We start from the raw sequence: 20,259 nt of genomic DNA, 5'->3' as shown, positions 1-20,259 counted from the left end.
TAATACAAAGTAATTCTACTCCCACAAATAATAATATATTTCAAGATATTTTTACATTTATGTATAACTTTCACATAAAAATTGCAGTACTATAATTGTACAAAATTTGTAATCGGACATAAAAATCATCTTTTAGCAAAATTTGTATCCATAGCTCGTCTGGAACGTTGTATGTTGTTAATATTAGCTTTAATTCTAGATGCAATGGTACCCACTTCTGTTGCGACGATCAATTGTTTTCTACAACAAACATCCAGTTTTAATTTTACTCTATTTCATGAAAAAATCTATACCAAAAAATGTATATTTGAATGCGAAATATGTCTAATACATACCTGATGAAATCCTTATTGTACAATGCATTATTTTGATCTTCTTTCTTCTCTTGCTCGCGGTATGTTTTTACATTCTTCTCTCTTTCTTTATCACGCCACGCTGCGTTTGCCATCATCTCTTTTCGCCGTTGTTCCTTTTCTTCCTCGGTAAGACTTGATCTTGATTTTGACCTATATTTTTCTTCGTTTCTATCCTTAAATTTAATATAATCAGTATTAGAGACAGATTTAACGGCCGATATTCTTTTGCTATTAGATATCTGTGAGATCAAAATTTTAATTTAATTTATGGAACTCTAAATTCTAACATAAACAAGATATTTTTATCTTGCACCAATTATACATTAAAAATTCATATCTTTTCCTCTTAAAAGTGTAAAAGCCTATTTTAATACAAGGCGAAACTATGTATTATTTATCCATTTATAAAACCTGCATCATTAGAAATTAAAAACTTTCTCACTCACCAATTTATCGTTTTGTTTCTCCACTGAGTATCTTTTTCTATCATTGTATTTATTTCTTGAACAATCTGGTCTATTACTGTCATATCGTTGCCGTTTACTGCTCGTATCATATTCTTCTCTTCGCTTTTTACTTCTCTCATACTTCGGGTTTCTATCTTCACTCAATTTTCTTTTTCTGTCTTGTTTTTTACTATCATCTATTTTTGTGTCGTTTCTCGAATATTTCCTATCATGTTCCTTTTTATTATCTTCCTTCTCATGTTTAGTGATGCTTTTGCTACTATTAGTACTGTCGTCACTATCACTTGTACTTCTCTTTCGCTTTTTTCGTCGTTTGCGTCGCTCTTTTTTAACAAAAGTATCGTCACTGCTGCTGTCCGTTTTGCTATCAGAATCATAATGCTTTCTTGACTTCTTTGTTTGTTTACGCTTTATTTTTTTCATTGATTTCAGCAAGTCCTTTTCACTGATGTTGTCTTTCAATTGTTTAAATTTAGTGGCTAACAAAATATCCAATTTAGCCTCATCCTCACTACTATCTTTATGCTTTAATTTCTTTTTCTTCTTTCGACTTTTATTCTTGCTCGATTGTTGCTCCAGCTACAAAATTATATACGTAAATTACATAAGTGTAAGTGAGTATTCAACATAAACAAAATACAAGAAAGTAAATATATCAACATCCACTTACTAATTCCTTAAGTTGTTTTAATTTAACAGGATTTTTCAAAAGCTGATTTCTAGTCTCCATTTCTTTCTGCTTTATGGTGTATAGAGGATCCTCTTGTATTTTTCTAGCCAGATCCACTTGTTCGTTGCCAGAAAAAAATCGCAACGAAGGTGGAATGCATTCTAATATCATATAAAAAATATACATAATATATTACATACTTTCATATGATATAAATATATAAGGTGTATATAATTACTCATGCATCCATATCTACATGTACAAGGTAAGGAAAAAAGGTGGTACTCGGTATAACTAAGAAATGATTTTTGAAATAATGCTTATTAAAACTTTTCGGTTTGTTTTCACAAGTACTACATATTTCTAAAATTTGATACAATCTTTTTTCAACACTGTTGTACATACCGAATGATTCAGATTCAGAGCAACCGTGCCAGTCGTTTTTTTTTAATGTAACAAGTTAGGAAAACATTTTTCATTACTAATGAGCACCTAAAGTAATTATTGGTGATGATTTTATTCTTCAGGACAAACCGAAAGTAGGTGACTGATCAGTTTTGAAATTTCAAATAGGAACATGGGTCGAGTGGGGTATCGTTGTATAGAGCTTTAAAAAAGAATTTTTTACTAAAACTTAATTCAATTATCTCTTACAGGTTTCGAGAAAAACGTTCGAATGTGTAAATACCTGCAATAATTTACAAGTGCACAAAATGTTTTCACAGTAGTTTTTTTAACTGTAAACACCGTAATGTTTCCGACTGTTAAGATTGTGAGCTATATCGGTGTCAACAGTTGAGAAAACTGAATTGAACGGTTTTCGACAGCCCATATTTTCGTGCTAGTTTTCACGTTTTTGAAAAAAAATGGTTGGCACGGGTGTTCTGAATCACCAGGTGCATATATACATATATATATATATATATATAAAATATTTATTTACCATATTCAACATGATTTTTTGGCATCCTATTCATCTCTGTATCTTTTTCTGCCCGTTGCATTTGCTCAAAAGCCTTGTCAACTGGTCTTCCTAACAAGTATTCTTCTCTGTTGACCATTTGATTTGGTCCTTTATACATCCAGTCTAATTTCTTATCATCCTTTTTCTCTATCACTCCTTGTTCAATAGCATACTTTTTTATGTCCTCCAGGTCTTTCTCCATTTCAATCTCCTTCTGCAACTCGGCTATCCTTTTATTCTCTTGATAGTTTTGCTGCTCCGCCTTCTTTACTTTCTCCTTATTCTTCATAGTAGATGGATGCCACGACTTCTTCAAATTCTGTAAAGTTATATACATATATATGTTATTTAAAAAATACGGCAAGTTTCACACTTAACTTTGTATAGTTTTTTAATCTTAATAAATTATAACAGACTTACCAAATCTCCACCTCCCATTTTGTCGTGTTTATAGTAATAAGCAAATACTTGATAAAAATTTTCACAGGAAAACTGTTATTAATATATATAGTTGTAATTATTAAGAAAAATGTTTAGCTTTTTAATACGATAAACAACAAACACACGAATATTATATTCCAGGCTATCTTTACATTCTCATCCTTCGCATCCTGTTACTTGATTCTTTGTTCCATCTTCTGTTATTTGTTTTTTCAAGTGCATCTTCAACCTTCTGTTAGGTTAAGTTAGGTTATATAGCGCTCATCTTATTGTATCCAATCTACTGTAAGTAACTTTAGTCTTCTAGATTATCCTTCGTATTTTCTTAATAAAATTGTATTTTATGCTCAATTAAAACCAATTTTTCTTCTTAATTAACTCAAATACACTTTCTCTACCTCCAATTTCTCTCTTCCTGCACAACTATCTTCTTTTCTGGTTCTTGCCTTCTTTCGAATTGGTCAATTCGACCAATTTTATGTAATATGATTGAGTCGTCTTGTTACGCTACTTAAGTATCAAAGTACACACTACACACTATTGTTTGTAATGACTTTGTTTTGGAATGTTTTGAAATTAATTGCTGAATGCTGATATATCAGAAAGAAGCCTGAAGGCGGCCAACGGGCCAACGCGCCCTTATCAGCTGCTGTTTGGATGTAACTGCTAAAAGCCATGCTAGGCTACGCCACATGTTCACTTTTCAGTGGGTAACATGATGTGTCCATTGTCCACAAAGAGTCGATAACATACATACATATATAGTATATACATATGTATATATTTTTCTCTTTCTATCTCTCTCTGAATTGTTATATGACTATATAGTATATATCTTTTGTTGTGAAATGGTGATAGATTTTAGGAAGATGTTTTGTTGCAACCTGTACCTGCACAACACGTATGTCTCAAAGAAATCTAATCTCTTCGCCTGTAAACTTTTTTTTTTTAACCCTTCGCCCGTAAACTGGGTCATAAATGGCACAAGCCGAAATTCAAGATAGAATACCGCCGAAATGAAAAGGGAGGGGGGGCTTGCCGTCCCTCGTAAAAAAAGTAGGTAGTGGGAAGAACTCATGCCCAAAGTTTCGTTGGAATTCGCCAGTGTGTGCTTGACCAGCAGCGAGTCAAAGTGCGTCCAGTGCCACTATTGACCCAGTTTACGGACAGTGCCAGACTTTCGTGCAAGTAAGTAAAATTAATTTAACGTCATTTTCATATTACTACAGTTATTTTTAACTTATATAAGTGATATTTTTTTATGATTGTGTATATTATATATACCTATAACCTCAAAATTTGAGTGGATGAAAACACGTGTAAAAAGAAATTACATGTACTTTCAGGGTACAATGGATGATCAAGCGACAAATATCAGATATTATTTACGAGAAAGACGATTTTATATGATTTTTTAATAAAATAATGTAAAAATTACGTTAAAAGTCTTATTTCTCCTTAACCCGAAAAAGGCCATTTTCAATCCTCAGAATAATTATACTTTTTAAAAATGACCCATATACAGAATTTTTTTCTTGAAAGTACACATATTTAACTATAAAACCTCGTTGGAATTTTTTATTTTGATTTAAAACTCAATGAGATATGATTTTTTTAATAAAAATGGATTTTTATCAATTTTTTGCATAAAGAATTATTTATAAACAATTTATCTTATAATGAATCGCTAAATAAACTTTGGGATTATAAAATAGGATAGTATACAAGTATTACAGAATTTTTTCAGATTTTTTGAACACTATTTACTAGGTCAAAATAACGACAGGACATTTATGACCCAGATTACGGACGATGCCAGTCAAATTATAGTTTACGGGCGAAGGGTTAACGTGAGGAAATCTTCAACTATACCAGGCTACGCCCAGTAGTCCCCCGGTGTCAAGGGGGAAGACCCCCCTCACCCTCCGGGAAGAGGAACGAGGGGATGAGTGTGGGATTCTACATTCTACGGCTCTACGCGTGTCGCAAGTGGTACGCGCAGCCTACCCACCAAAACCTCACGGGTGTCCTTCACTGCGCTTGTGGAGGCGCCCCGGGAACTGGCTATCAATACATCCGGGGCTTCGCCTGTAAACGGTTTTTTGCACCTTTGGAATGTACACATGGGTCTGTCACGTCCGACGTTATTAAAGATCTGAAAATATTTATGAAACATCTGTCTACATGTATTGTATAATAGTTGACGATTTTATAGTCATTTTGATGAACATCGTTTATTTAATATTTTATTTTTAATAAAATATTTCGGGGGCGTTAATTACCGCAAAACGTTGCGCGCAAAATTCTTCACAATGTAGGAGAGACCGGGGCTAAACCGTCCGTTTTTTTTTCAGTGCCGATTTTTAACAACAAAATAAATAATTGTAGTTAAATGTGGTATACCACTGTAAAGAGTGAACCTTTAGCTACAAAATTTATATAGGAAATTTTTGTCTACGTCGCTTTGTTTAACCGGTATAGAGCAAAAACGACGGTGGAAAAATTGAAATCTCAAAAATGCCGGGGCTAAACCGTCACACTGCATTTTTAATACATATACGTATATCTAATCTTGAAAAATAATAGGATACATTTTAATAATTGTTTTTTAAGAAAAAAATGTAAAAATTTATTTAACATTTTTATGCAAAATGTTATTAAAAAATAATTCTTTTACCTATTCCATAAAACAATTTAGGCACGTGAATACAGATCCTGACGAGCGCACGACGACGATGACGACGGCCACCACCACCACCACCACCACAACGACAACGACGACGACGACGACGACGACGACGATGACGGCCACGACCACCACCACCACCACCACCACTACACTGACACTGACACAACGACCAACAACGACGATCTACCACGCGCGCGGCATGTCAACTCTCGCGCGGAAATCGCGGAATCTCAGAGCCGTGCCGTGCCTCGCCGTACCTCGCCGACGTGCCGTGAGCGCGAGCGATCTCGAAAACAACGGTCCGCCATCTTTTTGGTCGGCCAAAACACCCGTTTTGCGACGATACGTGCGTACCATTTCCCTCCTATACAAACTGATGCACGTGCAAGGGAAGACAGAATCACGCATCAAGCGGGGAGCACACACTTCTGCACAATGCATAATGCGTAAGCATAAGAAAATTGATTGGTCTATTTTCTTATGCACATGTATATGGACCAATCAGTTTTCTTATGCTTACGCATTATGCGTTGTGCAGAAGTGTGTGCTCCCCGCTTCACGCTTCACGCTCGAGGGAAACCTAACCTGAAATCGCCGTGAGCTGAAGTCGTGCGCCCGGCGCGCCACAGTGACGAGACAGGCGGATTAGCCCCGGGTGCTTACAGACGGATTAGCCCCAAACACAAGTTTCAAGTTTGGAACTTCCACGAAATATTAGACATCAACGATAATGAAAAAACTACACTGGATTCGTGTTCAGCATGCATTACTCTTTATAATCACGTACCTCGAGATTTGGAAAGCAAATATTAAGTATTGCAGATATTACAAAATTTCCACGCGCAGAAAATTTCACTTTCACCTTTCGAAAACACGTTTGCCCTTGTAAAAATCATAACACGGCAGGTAACCTGCCGAAATTCCGTTGGTCACATGGGTGCCATAAGCAGCGTTTACAATGTTAATAGCGAGTTCGCACAATAAGTATATACAGGTTCCGAGATATTTGATTAGACGTATTTACCCCGTAGACGTTTTAGCCTCGGTCTCCTCTACTGTTTGGTGTTAAAAACAAGCGTGTGTGTTAAGGAAATAACGTATTACGAATCATGTATACAATCGTCGTGATAGCTTATATTGATAAATATTTATTATAGGTTTCCACAATCTTATAATCTTTTCGAAATTCGTATAGGCTAAGTGTACTCGATAAATGAAATTATCTTACGCTTTGATTTTTCGTGTTAAACAAATTCTACTCTACAGTTATTATTAAAGGAAATAATATTTTTTTAAGTGTATTAAAGTTGAAATACGAATGATTAAATGTTTAACATCATTGGATTTTCGTAATTCTGAAGGATTTGTATTTGTTGAGTATATTCGTCAAGTTAAGCGGAAGATTCCATTTTTATTATATACTGTGGTTAAATTTGATTCTATATTTGCGTACGTCTATCCTCTCCCAAAGCAGGGGATCCCGCGTTAAGTTTGTTATTTGTTATTTAAGATACGAATATTTTATACGAATTATGCACTTCTGATTATTACAGAGAAGATATTTCTGACACTGGGTTGGGTGGATATAAAAGGAAAAAAAAGAGAAATTTTAGTTTGTTAATCGAGAACAAAGAGATCACATTTTACACTTGTTTTTCGCTCTTGTTATGTATAGATCTTGCACGTACGGCGATATGGTATTGCACTGTGTATTATCCGTATTATCGCATTTTTTCATTATGTAAATGTTTTCAGATTGCGATCATTTGATGTTTTAATACTGTATAGCTTATGACGTTTTAGGAACAATAAAATATATAACTCCTCCCTTTCCCCACAATCTTTATCGTTCAATCTTGTTCGAGAGAGCCTCACGTTAAGGACACATGACAATAATGATAAGATGAATGTATTTCTTGGTCCCGTGTCGTTCGTCGCATTTCGGACCGTCTCCCTGCCGAACACGAGCGACGGCATTCGTATAGTTTCCTTTTTTTCGTTGGTTAGCATTATGCAACAGCATTCTATAACTCTTTATCGTCTAATCTTGTTCGAGAGAATATACTTCGCATTAAAGGATAAATAACAATGATAAGATGAATGTATTTCTCGAGATTTGTTTAGTGTCGTTTGTCGCATTTTCGACGCTCTGTCTTTCTCGCCGAGTGAATTACAACGGCTCTCTCTCTCTCGTACGGCCTTTTTCTCGCTGGCTTGCATTATATATGCAACAACATTCTAAAACCTTTTATCATTTAATCATGTTTGATACAGTATGTTTCGCATTAAAGAACACATGGCAATGATAAGATGAGCGTATTTCTTGAGATTAGTCCAGTGTCTATCACAACAATTACGTCCTTCCGTTTATTTTACATGATAAGGGCGCGCGTGCCGTAAAGATCGGGCGCCAAATGATTTCTGAGTTCTACTGACTTTCATAAAACGCGCATATCTCGGCAATCGTAAATGATAGAAAGATGATTAAAAAAAGACTTTGTACTTGGTACTTTGCCCTATTGGTATTACTCAATTGTATTACTCGCAATTATGTACTTTCGAGCAATAAAGCGCGAGCTGGCCGAAAGAATCGCGCGCCTCGCCGCATTCATCATTTTCACATTAAACGTTTATATATCTTGGCAATCGTAAAAGACAGAAAGATATGATTCAAAAAGCACTTTTTAGATCGTGCTCTACTCTATTAGATTTGCTCACTTTTATTACTGGCAATTATTTATTTCCGTTTATTAAGACGAGAAAGCGCGCAAAATCTTAAGAATTTTTGGGCGCCAAGCGGCGCAATTTTTTATTTTCATTAAACGCTTATATCTTGGCAACCGCAACGATAGAAAGATTCAACAAGCACTCGTTATTTTGAAATCTTCCCTATTGGAATTATAGCCATTATTTACTGACAATTTCACAGTTTCGATTACTATAAGACGAGAAAGCGCGCGAGATCTTAACGAAACGTGCGCCGCGCCGCCCGAGCAACTTATTTTTATTTTCATTAAATATTTATGGTATTCGGCAATCATGAATAATATATAAAAAATGATAGAAAAACACTACAGCTGGTTTTAGCCTTTTTCCTCGTTTATGTTTTTTTTTTTAAGCTGATTTTATGGATTTTTGTTAAGTATTTTTGTTGCGCGCCGACTCCGGAACTATATCAAAATCCGAGTCATTTTCGGCTAAAATTATTTGGTATAAATATGTTCTCGTCAAGATATAAGGTAAATTTATATTATTTGTTCACTATCGTCAAAATCGCCAATGTACTATACTATATATTGTCAATTTATATAGTGTCGATCGTGAAACTATATATACTTGGTGTTATTGATCATGAAATTGAGACATTGATTTCTTTCGAGGAATTTTGAACTGCATAAAAGCGAGTCGCGAATCATAACTACTCCGTTAAATTATAGTCCTGCATATAGTCTAGTAATTCGTGTCATTCGTGACTTTTGTGCATTGCATCAGAATTAATCGAAGAAAGAGTATCTCAATCATTGTATACACACAAACGCATATAACACACGGCGTTAGGCATCCTTAAAAAAATGGCATTCTATGCCATGCTTAATTCGCTTTATTATAGTGTTACGCCGTCCTGATAACGATGTTATCTCATATATATTAAAAAAAATCATTGCAATTAATGATCCCGACATCAATCCCTTGCTTGACGCACGAAATCTCTCGGAGCGAAAATAAGTGAGCTCGATGCCCGCAATGTATGCAACACGTTGCATTGAGCTGCACTTTTGTTCAATGCAAATCCGGATTTGTTGACTTTCACGTAAATTACTACGTTTTATATGACTTATATGTATCAATTTTCAATTTTGATCAATTCCAGGAAAAGGCGGGTGTATGCATGCAAAGATGAAGGATATACTTATTATATAAAATCGACAAATCACCGATAAAAAAGAATACCGAACATACCACACATTTGGAAACTCACAGTTTTTTTTATTCATTTATATTAAATTTTATAAATACAAAAAACAATAATAAATTTTTATACAACTTTCACAACGCTCTAAAATGCTAAATTAAGAATGGGCCTCCGCTTGTACTTCGAAATAGGTTGCTCTCATTCGATTTCGCGAGAAAAAATTCTCAGATAATGATTCTAACATACGTAATGAAATGGAAAAGGCGCGGTGAAATGGTGTTCCGTTTTTCTTTTATAAAAATGATACTTTTATATGTAATCAGTTCCACACGCCAGTTGAGACAAAATAGTTCTCATCTTACTAGCATGTACGCGGTTTCACAATAGTAATTATAAATAATAAATTGATATTAATAAAATTATAATATTCATAATGACAATGACAATAATAATAAAAATAATAATAATAATAATCGTAATAGTACCGTGAAATAATAATAATAATAGGCATTCTATGCTAGTTATAGTGACGTTGTTATGCTACTTTTCCTCTCGTCATTAATATGTAATACTTATAATAATTAACACTCTCAATTCGCGTTACACCGCGCGGCTTACATTCGTCATACAATTACAATTGTCGTCAGGGAGCAATTAAAGTCCCTCTAAAATTAAAATTTCGAAATTTTTAGAGTTAATCCAAACGTGAGTGAATTTTAACAACCCCCCTCCTTCGTAGCTTCCGAATCCCAGCTTCAGAATTTTTTGTTATGACATATCTCGTAATAAATTACATTACTTGAAAACATAGTTTCTATAAAAAGTCCATCATGGAAGAGTTTATACATTGGTAAGATGCGGTCCGTGACCGGTCGAGCTTAAAATTACGATTGCACTATTTTCAACGCTAAAAGGGTATCGAAAGTAAGTAGAGAGTGGGCTGCGCGGTGTGCTCTCGTGACGATTGCGAATATTATATGTGCGAATACACGATACAAGTTACACTACTCGTTATTGTTATGTGAACTTGGATGAACGCATATATGTACACGCATGTTACGGTAGCCAGGCGTCGCGAGCGGGCGTGTATTTTATTACTATCAGCATTGTTTGCGGCAGAGCTCGGTTTGCCAGGCTAATTTAAATATGATGTATTAGAGTATCCAAAAATATTTGACAAAAGATTCGATTGTTGGATAACAAATACGTTTTGAAGAAACAAAAATCTATAGATGGGATCTAAAAAACTCAAAATCATAAAATGTAAAATACGTCGACCAGAATGTAGAATTTGTTTAAAATTTTGGATTTATAACTTTAGGATTTGTAATTTATCTATGCGATTTAGAATTTCCGTGAGATTACTTTAAAGTTTCAAAAATCGACAAAGAGTTTACGTAAGTTGAAAATCTTCCTGTATCAAACTGAGTTCCGTCGCGATAGTATATCGTTACCGTTATACGGTGTGTCATTGTAGTTTCGCATCACACTAGCATGCATGTGCACATATACGCTTGTACTCTGGCAGTGGGCTCGGCTCCGCTTAATTAATACTCTGGTACTATGGAGTTCTTATCACAGAGATATTAAATTGTTTGGTGCACTTTTCTCCCCCTTCCCCCTTCCCCAATCTCCATCCTCCTCCATCTCCACCATCCTTACTTGCGCTGTCAATCCTCTTTCTTTCTTTCTTACAATTCCGCAGCGATATATCGTTCTGGCTCTATGCCGATTAATATATATTACGCACTAATTTCCACGCACTAAATAACGACCGATTTCGAATTCTCACAAAAGCGATAAACAACTGCGACGATACCATTAAGGTCCGTTTTCCTTCCTTGCCTCTTCCGTCGTCAATTCAGTTTGTCGGTCTTGTTCCGTATCTTTTATATGCAAGCTGTATCTTATTATCTGTATTATACCTACGTATAAATATATATAATATAATCGAAAGCGTATGATTGTGGGAGCAAAATTCATAGATTTTCCAAAGATCCACACGGTCGATTTCGCCAAAGTTGATCAATCTGACTTTAGTGTGTTTAATATTGAGCTTCTCTATCTTTCTCTAGTATTAGACTGGAAGGTGGCAAAGGCGTAAATTGGACCTGTGGTTGACAATTAATCGACTTTGGCAAAACTCGCCCCGGAATCTTTGAAAATTTATCTAAATTTTCTGACAAATTGTCGACGAATAAAAATTCGCCCGTCCGATCTAATCGTTTGATACGAGAGATTCCAGTGGCATAGTCGTCGAGCAAATAATATTCTGTTACATTAAATACAATATGATGTCAGATGGAACATATTTATTCCAAGTGTAGCACAAATTAGTTTTTGATAAAAGTTATGATTTAAAAAATAAAATTCTTAATTTTCTGAACTTGAGGAGAGTTATTATAAAAGTTGTTAAATGTTTGAAATCCTTAATAAGTTAAATTTTTTTTCTTACTTTGGGATTTCAAATTAAGACAGGCACATAGGCACGTCTATCGCGTGTGTTACTTTTATAAAATTATAGCAAACTGCCGAGAATAATATACTTATGCGCTAAAAAATACATGATCTGTTTTAAATTTGTCATCTTTTACACAATTGGCAAATATTCAAACAGTGACGATGATATTGACACCGGCAACTCCTCGTTAAATCGAATCGTGACACTAACGAGGCTAAACTGACGTCAGTCTTGTTAAGGCTGGCAAGAGATTAGATGTTCGGCCTTCGAGCGTGCATCCGACACAGCGAAGGGCGAGTCGATCGGCATGAGTTAGACAACTACACATGACAAATACACGACGTCGAAAGTTATACCCAAAAGCGGGCGTATAAATTATTAAAAAAAAAAAAAAAAAAAAAAAAAGAGACATCGCTCGCGTGCAGCGATGAGGTAATACGTGCAAACGTCCGAGTTACAATTCCTTGCCTCGCTCTACTCAACAAATGAACCTTCATACACTGAACGGTCAACACTTTCTTCCATATCATATTGCATTAATCGATAATTGCGTTAATGATGATCGATTAGTTGACCACGATATATTCGGCAGTTGTATGGCTAGCGATAATCATCTCACAAAGTTGGCCGGCCATTTAAATATAGCTTTAATCATTTTGTACGTTGATTACTGACCGCTAAATATTGCTGGCAATAGCTGCCCTACAATGTAAATTTACAGTAGCCAAATACCACAAATATATCTAACATATTTCTCTTATACTTGAACAAACCACCTTTTTACCACAGGCACATTCTCTCTTTCAGGAATACTAAAAATTGTGCATCAGATGCTTGTAGTACTCTACTGTGGCCGCTCTATTACGAATCGCACAATGTTAAAAAGACGTAACCCCTCGCATCATAAATCTACCATATACTTGAAATATAGACAACATGTACATAAAATAAATAAAAAATATAAATAATATATTTTTAATAGCATATTTAAATTAAACGCAACATAAAATTTTCAAGAAAACTTTTAAAGAAGTGAAATACGTATGTGTATTCGTGTATAACGTTCTAAAATTAACATACAGATTTTTCCATAAAAAAAATTCTCCGTTTTTAATATAAGCTTTCCTTTCTTTCCAAACATTATTTACATTTTTATCCAAAAAATTTGGTTTAACGAGATTACGTTTTTTTAATAGCTATAGTAATTGCGTACGCGCGACTACCTCATGATGCACGCTCACGATCTATGCGATCTTTTCGCGATCGAGGAATATATCCAGTCTCTCTTTACATCTCTCACGCATCTAACATACATATGTAACGTTAAAGCCTCAAAAGACTAAGAGGCTATCGAACAAGATCGAAAAGTTGCGAGTGTTGTTGCCCGTGAGCCGTTAGGAAAATACACGCAATCCGTGGATGGATTGCATTAACCGTTATTAAATGTCATTAAGTAACAAACGCGGCTTCGATCGCCGAGCTAACTTGGCGCGATCGGCTTTTTCTCAGATCATGCTGATTGCGAATGGAAAGTTAAGCAAGGCCAACGAGCTACAATTTACTGGTTACGTTCAGGATTTATCCAAGAGGCACGTGAGCATCTCCTCTTCCGTCCGATTTCGAAAACGAAACGCCCGCGCCGCCGTGCTTGTCGAACGCAGTTTCGCATCGCGGTTGACGAGTTAAAAGTCCGTTGCTCGTTACACACTTTGCGATTATCATTTAACGTTGGAAAACCAGCAAAACTCGCGATGACTTTAAGTTCTCCTTCCTCTTAAATTCGCCCTACACTAGCCAAAGGAACAAATCGATTCTTTTCAGCTCTGGATCTCGGTATTACCAAAGTGGGATACCTTCCGGGGGATCCTTTCTTCCAGTTTCTAAAGTTCGCGATCTTCGCGAAGCTTTGCTGGCGGTTTCGGCACGTTCACTATGAAGCTCGCGCAAACTGTATGACAGAATTTTGTCTTTGTGAGGTCGCAATTAGGCCGCCACTACCACCGCCGCTTCTTCTGTATTCGCTCTCCATAGACTGAAGAATCATCTTGCTGCGTTTCCTGGGCGGCAAGATCAGCGTCTCCCGCGGTGGTATCGCTAGATCCAGGGCCAGATCAGGCGACGACGCCGGGCTCTCGGGATTGCTGCACGGTGGCGTGAGCAATGGATCCCGATCAACTTTGACAATCCCGGCGCTGTATTCTTGCCTCTGACGTTCTTCCTCGACCGCCTCTAGGGCGGCCTCGACTCTTCGACGCGCGTCATTACCCGGCAGATTTAGAAGAGACGAACAGTCGGTGGCATCGAGATCGACGTCGCTGCTGGTGGTCAAACTGAAGCTGCCGTACGCTGGCTCAGGATAGAAAAATACATGATGGGCCACTGGTTCCAGCGGCGCGCTCACCACCACGCTCGCTTGGAAGCGCTTCTCGTCGATGTCAGCGAGGACGGGTTCCGCTGTGTTCGACGGTGTCATTAATGGCTGGGAATACTGCTGCTCCTTGTTGCCGGAATAGAGATAGTACGCAAGGTCGCGTTGAACGACGTAAGCGTTCGATGTCGAATCCGGATAGGGTTCTTCAGTCTTCAGGTTCTCCTTGTTGTCGACAGCGATGCCCGGTAAATTTGGACTTGCCAGGATCGCGACCGGACCAAGATTGCCGCCGCTACCGCTGCTTCCGCTGCCGCTACCACTGCCGCTGCCGCCGATACCCTGAGAAATTTCGACATCCGGTTCGATCGGCGAACCGATCGCCGCAGGCGAGGAGATGCCGCTGTCGATGACAGTGGAGGTAACGGATGCCGGTGACTCCGGGTGCTTCTTGATATGCAGCTCCATCGTTTTCTTGGAGCCGAAGGTCTCGTTGCAGATCGTGCACTTGTACACCTTCTCGCCGTAGTGCGACACCTGGTGCAGCTTGAGCACGTGGTTGTAGCCGAACGCCTTGCGACAGATGTCACAGGTGTAGGGCTTCTCGCCAGTGTGGGTGCGCGTATGTACCTTCAATTGTTTGGAACAGGTGAAGCCCTTCTTGCATGACTTGCACACGTACGGCTTCTCGCCGGTGTGCGTGCGCATGTGTATCACCAGCTGGCCGCTCTGTATGAACGTCTTGGCGCATACGGTGCACTTGTGTGGCCGTTCACCGGTGTGGATGCGCATGTGACGGTGCAGCTTGCCGCTGTGCTCGAACGCGCGTCCGCACACATCGCACTTGTACGGCCGTTCCTTCGTGTGGATGCGCCGGTGCACGCTGAGGTTTTCCTTCACCGAGAACGACTTATTGCAGTACTCGCACTGGTACGGTTTCTCACCAGTGTGAGTGCGATAGTGACGCGTCAGTCGCGCCGGCACCGCGAACGTCTTGTTGCAGATGTTGCAGCGATACGGGTCCTCGCCGTCCTTGCCGTGCAACCTTAGGTGACTTTGATACACGCTCTTCTGCGCGAAGCTCTTCTGACAGAGTAGACACTGGTATTTCCCGACCTCCGCCGTCGTTGGACTGGCCGGACCCACGCCTTCGACCCCGCTGCATCCTGGCGTAGCCGCGAATATTGTGAGATCTGGGCTGCACACCAAGCTCTTCACCGAGCTCATCGTCTCTAAGCCGGCCGCAGCCATCCCGCTACCCGGCGCCGACATCGACATCGCTGGATTCGGCGGCACGGACTCCGTCTGATAATAGCCCAACATCGAGGACGGCAGACTAAAACGAAAACATTTGGAGGAGCCCGATTAGTTGAATTTATTCTCTATTTTTTATTTTCGCATGTAAATAATTTGACAATACAAAATCATAGTTTAGCCGCTCAGATTTGCCGTACTCGCGAGACTCTCCGGTTGTACGGTGTCTACGGTGTAAATTACGATCGTGCAGCTTCCGTAGGTTCTTGATTACGCTTAAACTAAGACAGCCAAGGCTGTCGAAAACAAATCTTACCAAGTATCTGCTACACATTTTTTTGTCGGCAAAAAAACTAAAAATTTGATGTCGGTTTTAATATATCACATGATGTCGGCAGAACACCAACAAAAGTATGTCTGCTAACATAATCAGACAGCAGACTGGCGACAAAAATCAAGCAGAGCCTGCAGGAACCGCCCAAGCTCTGCGTGAGTTCTACTTACTGCTAATCTGCTGTCCGGATTATGTCAGCAGACTCTGCTGGCAAAACACGAGCTGAAAGTGGATGCAGTTGATATCAGTCTGGCGGATATGTTTGATCAAATCTATTACCAATCTGCCGACATACTACTATTATTTTGCTTACTGGAAATATTACACGGTTAAGTATTTTGTTGAATTTTTTAAACTACGCGCTAAAATCGACAAGCTGTGCAAACTCGCATACAATTTTTAAACGAGCAGATTCTTGCCACAAGGTCATAATACCGTTACGATATTGTGACGTGTGACATGTTATGGTAACAATAAATTGCGCTACTATTAATGTTGCGCACGTCTGATTGTACGCAAACGAAATCTTAACTGCATCATTGTTTACGGACTAAAAAAGTACCAATAATAATTGCAGAACCCGTTATCGCTTTTAGAATATTCCGGCGATAAGATAGCTCGTAATAAGTGTTAAAACAAAAAAGAATGTACGATTGCACATGGCTGCTCGTTAGCAGACAATTTACCGTAAATTCATCATGAATATAATACGATATCTTGTCGCGCTTGTCAAGGAAACTATAGGCAAACATGAAAAGAAAAAGAGGAAATATGAACCGTGCAAGAAGTTGAGCTAAAACGAGCAGGCCTTATATAACCGCGGGCATTGTAACAAAATTACGATATTCGAATACTAGCACTATATTTACATGTTTGTTGCTTTATCATCCGAAAGCCGATGCCTTTCGACTTGGATTTATGCCGTTCGTTCATGAAATTTTTGTCCAAACTAGGAAACAGACCCGAGATACCGCAATAACAATTATAACAGCCTTGTGCAAATTTGAATTTTAGATAAAAATAGGCAGTATTAGTGAATAAGTTGTAAATAAGCGGACGGAGGATAGTCTTATCTTTTAAATTATACGAATCGTCGAACCGCGTGCACGGCGCTAAGCGGCTGCACGCGCGCGGCGCTATCGTCCGACGACGGTCGTGGGAGGCTGCGGGCGTGGTTGGCGGCCCGTGCTGCGTGCTGCAAGCGTATTGCGCGCCCGCTTGCCCCCCGTCGCTTGACGCTTGCCTACCGCCGCGCCGGCCGTGGCGGCTCGTCTTCGCACGCCGTGGCCGCCGAAACCCGCGCGGCCGCCTCCACGTGTACGTCGTCGTGTACGAGTCGCATTTTTTTATAGCGATCACCGACCTCGTCCAACTCGGCGCGCAGTAAGGACGTCGAGAGTTACATCACAAGAGGAGCACGCGGCGGCACACGTCTGACGATAATCGCGCGCGATGTTTTTTCTTTCGTTTTTTTTTCCCTCCCATTCGCTCAGCCCTCTTTTCATCCCTATGGTCCTTCTTTTCCTCCTCCACCTCCACCTCCTCCTCCCCCTCCATCTCCTTCTAATTCTCTCTATCCTCCCTCCTTCCTGCACCACCCATTTGTACAGGGGCCGTTCTTCTTCTTCGTGGTCTTCGTGGAGCTCGGACTGATCGGCCGACCCACGACCCACGACGTGTATCGCAACGCGTAAAAAGGATACGCAAAAATCATATTGATCCACGGAAACATCCCCCGTACTGAAGGAAAATCTCACCCCACGGCCAACCGTCACTGCTCACGCCCGGAAGATACTTTCGTGCCGAATTTCGTGGAACCGCCCGTCGCCACTCTCTCTTCGTGACTCGAATAACCTCGCGATGACTTCTGATCGCTCTTTATGAAAATTGGCCTAACTGCATAAGAGTAATTAATGTAGTTTTTCGATTAACTAACAATTGATATCTTTTCCGGAAAGAAATTTAACGTGTCGACGTTTTATTGCGATTTTTTAAATTGCGATATTATCGTTACTTATAACTGTTAGTTTTTACTTTCCTACTTCTTATTTGTTTTATTTAACAAATTTCTGCTAATTTTGCAGATCTACAATTATGCATTTTATATTATTATAATAAATCGTAAAATGTGTTTGAAAATTAAAAAAAAATGCGTATAAGGCTCGCGAACTGTAATAAGTAGCGATTAAATGTTAAATGTCACATATACGATCACTAGCACAAGTAGGTATAATAAAAAGAAGAGATTTTTATACAAGTATTTTTCTCGTGAATACATTATATCGATATATATATATATATATATATATGTGTATGTATCTCACACCTTCTATTACAAAATGCGTTGACGTTGATATTATCTTTATTCTAACAATAAGAATATTCTGAGAATAAAAAAATTTGAGTTCTAATTTTAATAATAATCTGATAATATAATTTTAAAATATAATAAAATACATTTTTTAAAATAAATTTACTGATAACTAATTGTTACGTAAGAAAATGTTCCTATTAACATGCATGTACACAAGAAGGAAAAAGAAACAAGGTCTATCAGCAACCAGAATATGATGACGCGCGATTCTGGTTTAAAAAGCTGATGACAGTTGGTTCCTCTCCTCGCGCCTTCTCCGACGGGTTTTCTCTCTACGTCGCGAGAGTGACTTCGGAGTACAAGTACACCATCCGTTTAATGCCCAAAATCAAAGTGGCAGACGCTCGCTCTAGTCTAGAACCGTTAGAACTAGAACCGTAGATACGATATGTCAAAAGCGCTTCTCGCTTCGCTCAATTTAATGGCAACTATCTTTTTATTATGTGCGTATGCTCAAATCTACAAGATCTACAAGAAAACAAGAGATTGCAAGTCCGAGTATTTACGGATAAAGATGTATAAAAATAAAAGACGGCAGTCGAGAGAGAGAACTCTTAAAACTACGTGAAAAAAAATTCGAAGGATCCGAAGACATCAGTTTTCACGAATCGGGGCTCGTGATGTCACTTCCAAACGAACAGTTAGGAAAGAGGACGAAATAAATAAATAAAAAAAAGAGACGGATTAAATGTCCCGATAGAGGAGAGGAGCACCCACCTACACCGCCACGTTACACCCTAGTGTAATCCAAAATCTGGGCGCTGGTCGTCATCGTCCTTCGTTTCGGCGACATCCGGAAGAGTCTGCGACAGCGCCAACAACGAGTAGACTCGCAGAATCCCGATTTTGATCCAGCCAGTCGGCGAGGGATCCGCGAAGCCGAAAACCGAGGAACTTGCACTCGAGATGAGATCGCGCAAAACTCGGAAAGAAAGGGAATCGCTCCTCTTCTTCACGTAAAATACGAAGCCAAGACGAAAAAGCGAAAGACGCGCCGCCACGGGGCCGGCCAATCGTACTGTACAATGTTTACCTCCTCGCCGTCCTCGGCCGCACCGAGCGATCACGGCCGAGGCGCACACGCACGAGCGCGCGATCCGCGTTCCCCGTTCCCCGTTCCCCATCCCCACCGCTCTCCTCGTCGCATCACCCTTTTCAGCCCTCCCCTCACCCCGTCGTCGCGCTATCGCGCGCTCGCCTCATCCGCCCCACCTATCCCCGCGCCCCGCCGCTGCCTCACGGTCTTCGCGAACCGACGCGGCGGACGGCGGCGACCTACAATTTGGGGCGGCTGGCTGAGTGCCGTTCGGCAGCACGTGGAGGCTGCCGGCGTGGTCGGCGCGACCTGCCTCGCGCGTGCAATTCGCCACGACGATGGGGCGCGCGGCGAGGGACGCAGGGGGTGGGGCGCGGCGCGGCGAGGCGGACAACGGTGAGCGGTGAGCGGTGCCGCGAGAGAGTGCACAGGCGCGTAACCGGCGTTCGCGATGCCCTCACCACTTCCCCACGTCGATTATTTTTTCACATTCGCTATATTTCTTACATCAGTCATAATATTTTTTTCTACAAATGTGTAATTGATTGTCTTGACTCGACTTGAGTGATTAACGTTAACTTTTCGAAATATCTTTAATACGACGTCCTAGAATCTAGAATCCTTCATTGAGGATATATATCCGTTTTCGTCATTTTCAATTAACGGAGAAATATCGCAAAACAGACATCGCAATACTGACATATTTCATGTTGCATAATCCAAGAATTTGTTATCGCTTCGCATTATTACGCTACTATATATATATTGTTGTTCCCAACGGACTTAATCGTCTTAATCAGTAGCGCGCTTGTTACGCGTAGTAAAGCGTAGTTGCTGTTCATATATGCAAACAAGACCACACTCTTATCAATGATTCGTGTTGATCCGTTCGTGTACGGCGCCTCACCGACCGCGATCGGCAGCTTTATTTC

General features: G+C 39.4%; 2 protein-coding genes and 1 long non-coding RNA gene across 4 annotated transcripts; 1 reads left to right on the top strand and 2 right to left on the bottom strand.

Moving 5' to 3' along the window:
• Window positions 1–13: 13 nt before the first annotated feature.
• LOC112460112 (pre-mRNA-splicing factor CWC25 homolog) lies at window positions 14–3,529 on the bottom strand. 2 transcript variants are annotated; one of them, XM_025024631.1, is made up of 7 exons: window positions 3,297–3,529; window positions 2,878–3,181; window positions 2,437–2,776; window positions 1,494–1,654; window positions 803–1,402; window positions 336–529; window positions 14–240 (listed from the first exon to the last, which is right to left on the bottom strand). In XM_025024631.1, exons 2-7 carry the CDS (start codon window positions 2,893–2,895, stop codon window positions 126–128), a joined length of 1,428 nt encoding a protein of 475 aa, XP_024880399.1. In that variant the 5' UTR covers window positions 2,896–3,181; window positions 3,297–3,529; the 3' UTR covers window positions 14–125. The 2 variants fall into 2 exon arrangements, with proteins under 2 accessions (XP_024880399.1, XP_024880398.1); XM_025024630.1 differs by having other exon boundaries at window positions 2,878–3,529.
• Window positions 3,530–3,861: 332 nt separating this feature from the next.
• LOC112460126 lies at window positions 3,862–4,335 on the top strand. The gene is made up of 2 exons (XR_003041412.1): window positions 3,862–4,086; window positions 4,245–4,335. It is a non-coding gene; the product is annotated as an uncharacterized LOC112460126 (long non-coding RNA).
• Window positions 4,336–9,538: 5,203 nt separating this feature from the next.
• Window positions 9,539–19,359, bottom strand: LOC112460114 (zinc finger protein 316). Its single transcript, XM_025024633.1, has 2 exons — window positions 19,009–19,359; window positions 9,539–15,665 (listed from the first exon to the last, which is right to left on the bottom strand). The coding sequence occupies exon 2, from the start codon at window positions 15,650–15,652 to the stop codon at window positions 13,892–13,894; it is 1,761 nt and encodes a 586-aa protein (XP_024880401.1). The 5' UTR covers window positions 15,653–15,665; window positions 19,009–19,359; the 3' UTR covers window positions 9,539–13,891.
• Between the last annotated feature and the right edge of the window lie 900 nt (window positions 19,360–20,259).

The sequence above is a fragment of the Temnothorax curvispinosus genome, unplaced genomic scaffold (genome assembly GCF_003070985.1).
Source record: "Temnothorax curvispinosus isolate PA1 unplaced genomic scaffold, ASM307098v1 QBEX01010321.1, whole genome shotgun sequence".
NCBI lineage: Eukaryota > Metazoa > Arthropoda > Insecta > Hymenoptera > Formicidae > Temnothorax > Temnothorax curvispinosus.
The sequence above is the reverse complement of the archived record's forward strand: the minus strand, read 5'-3'. Positions and strand labels throughout refer to the sequence as shown.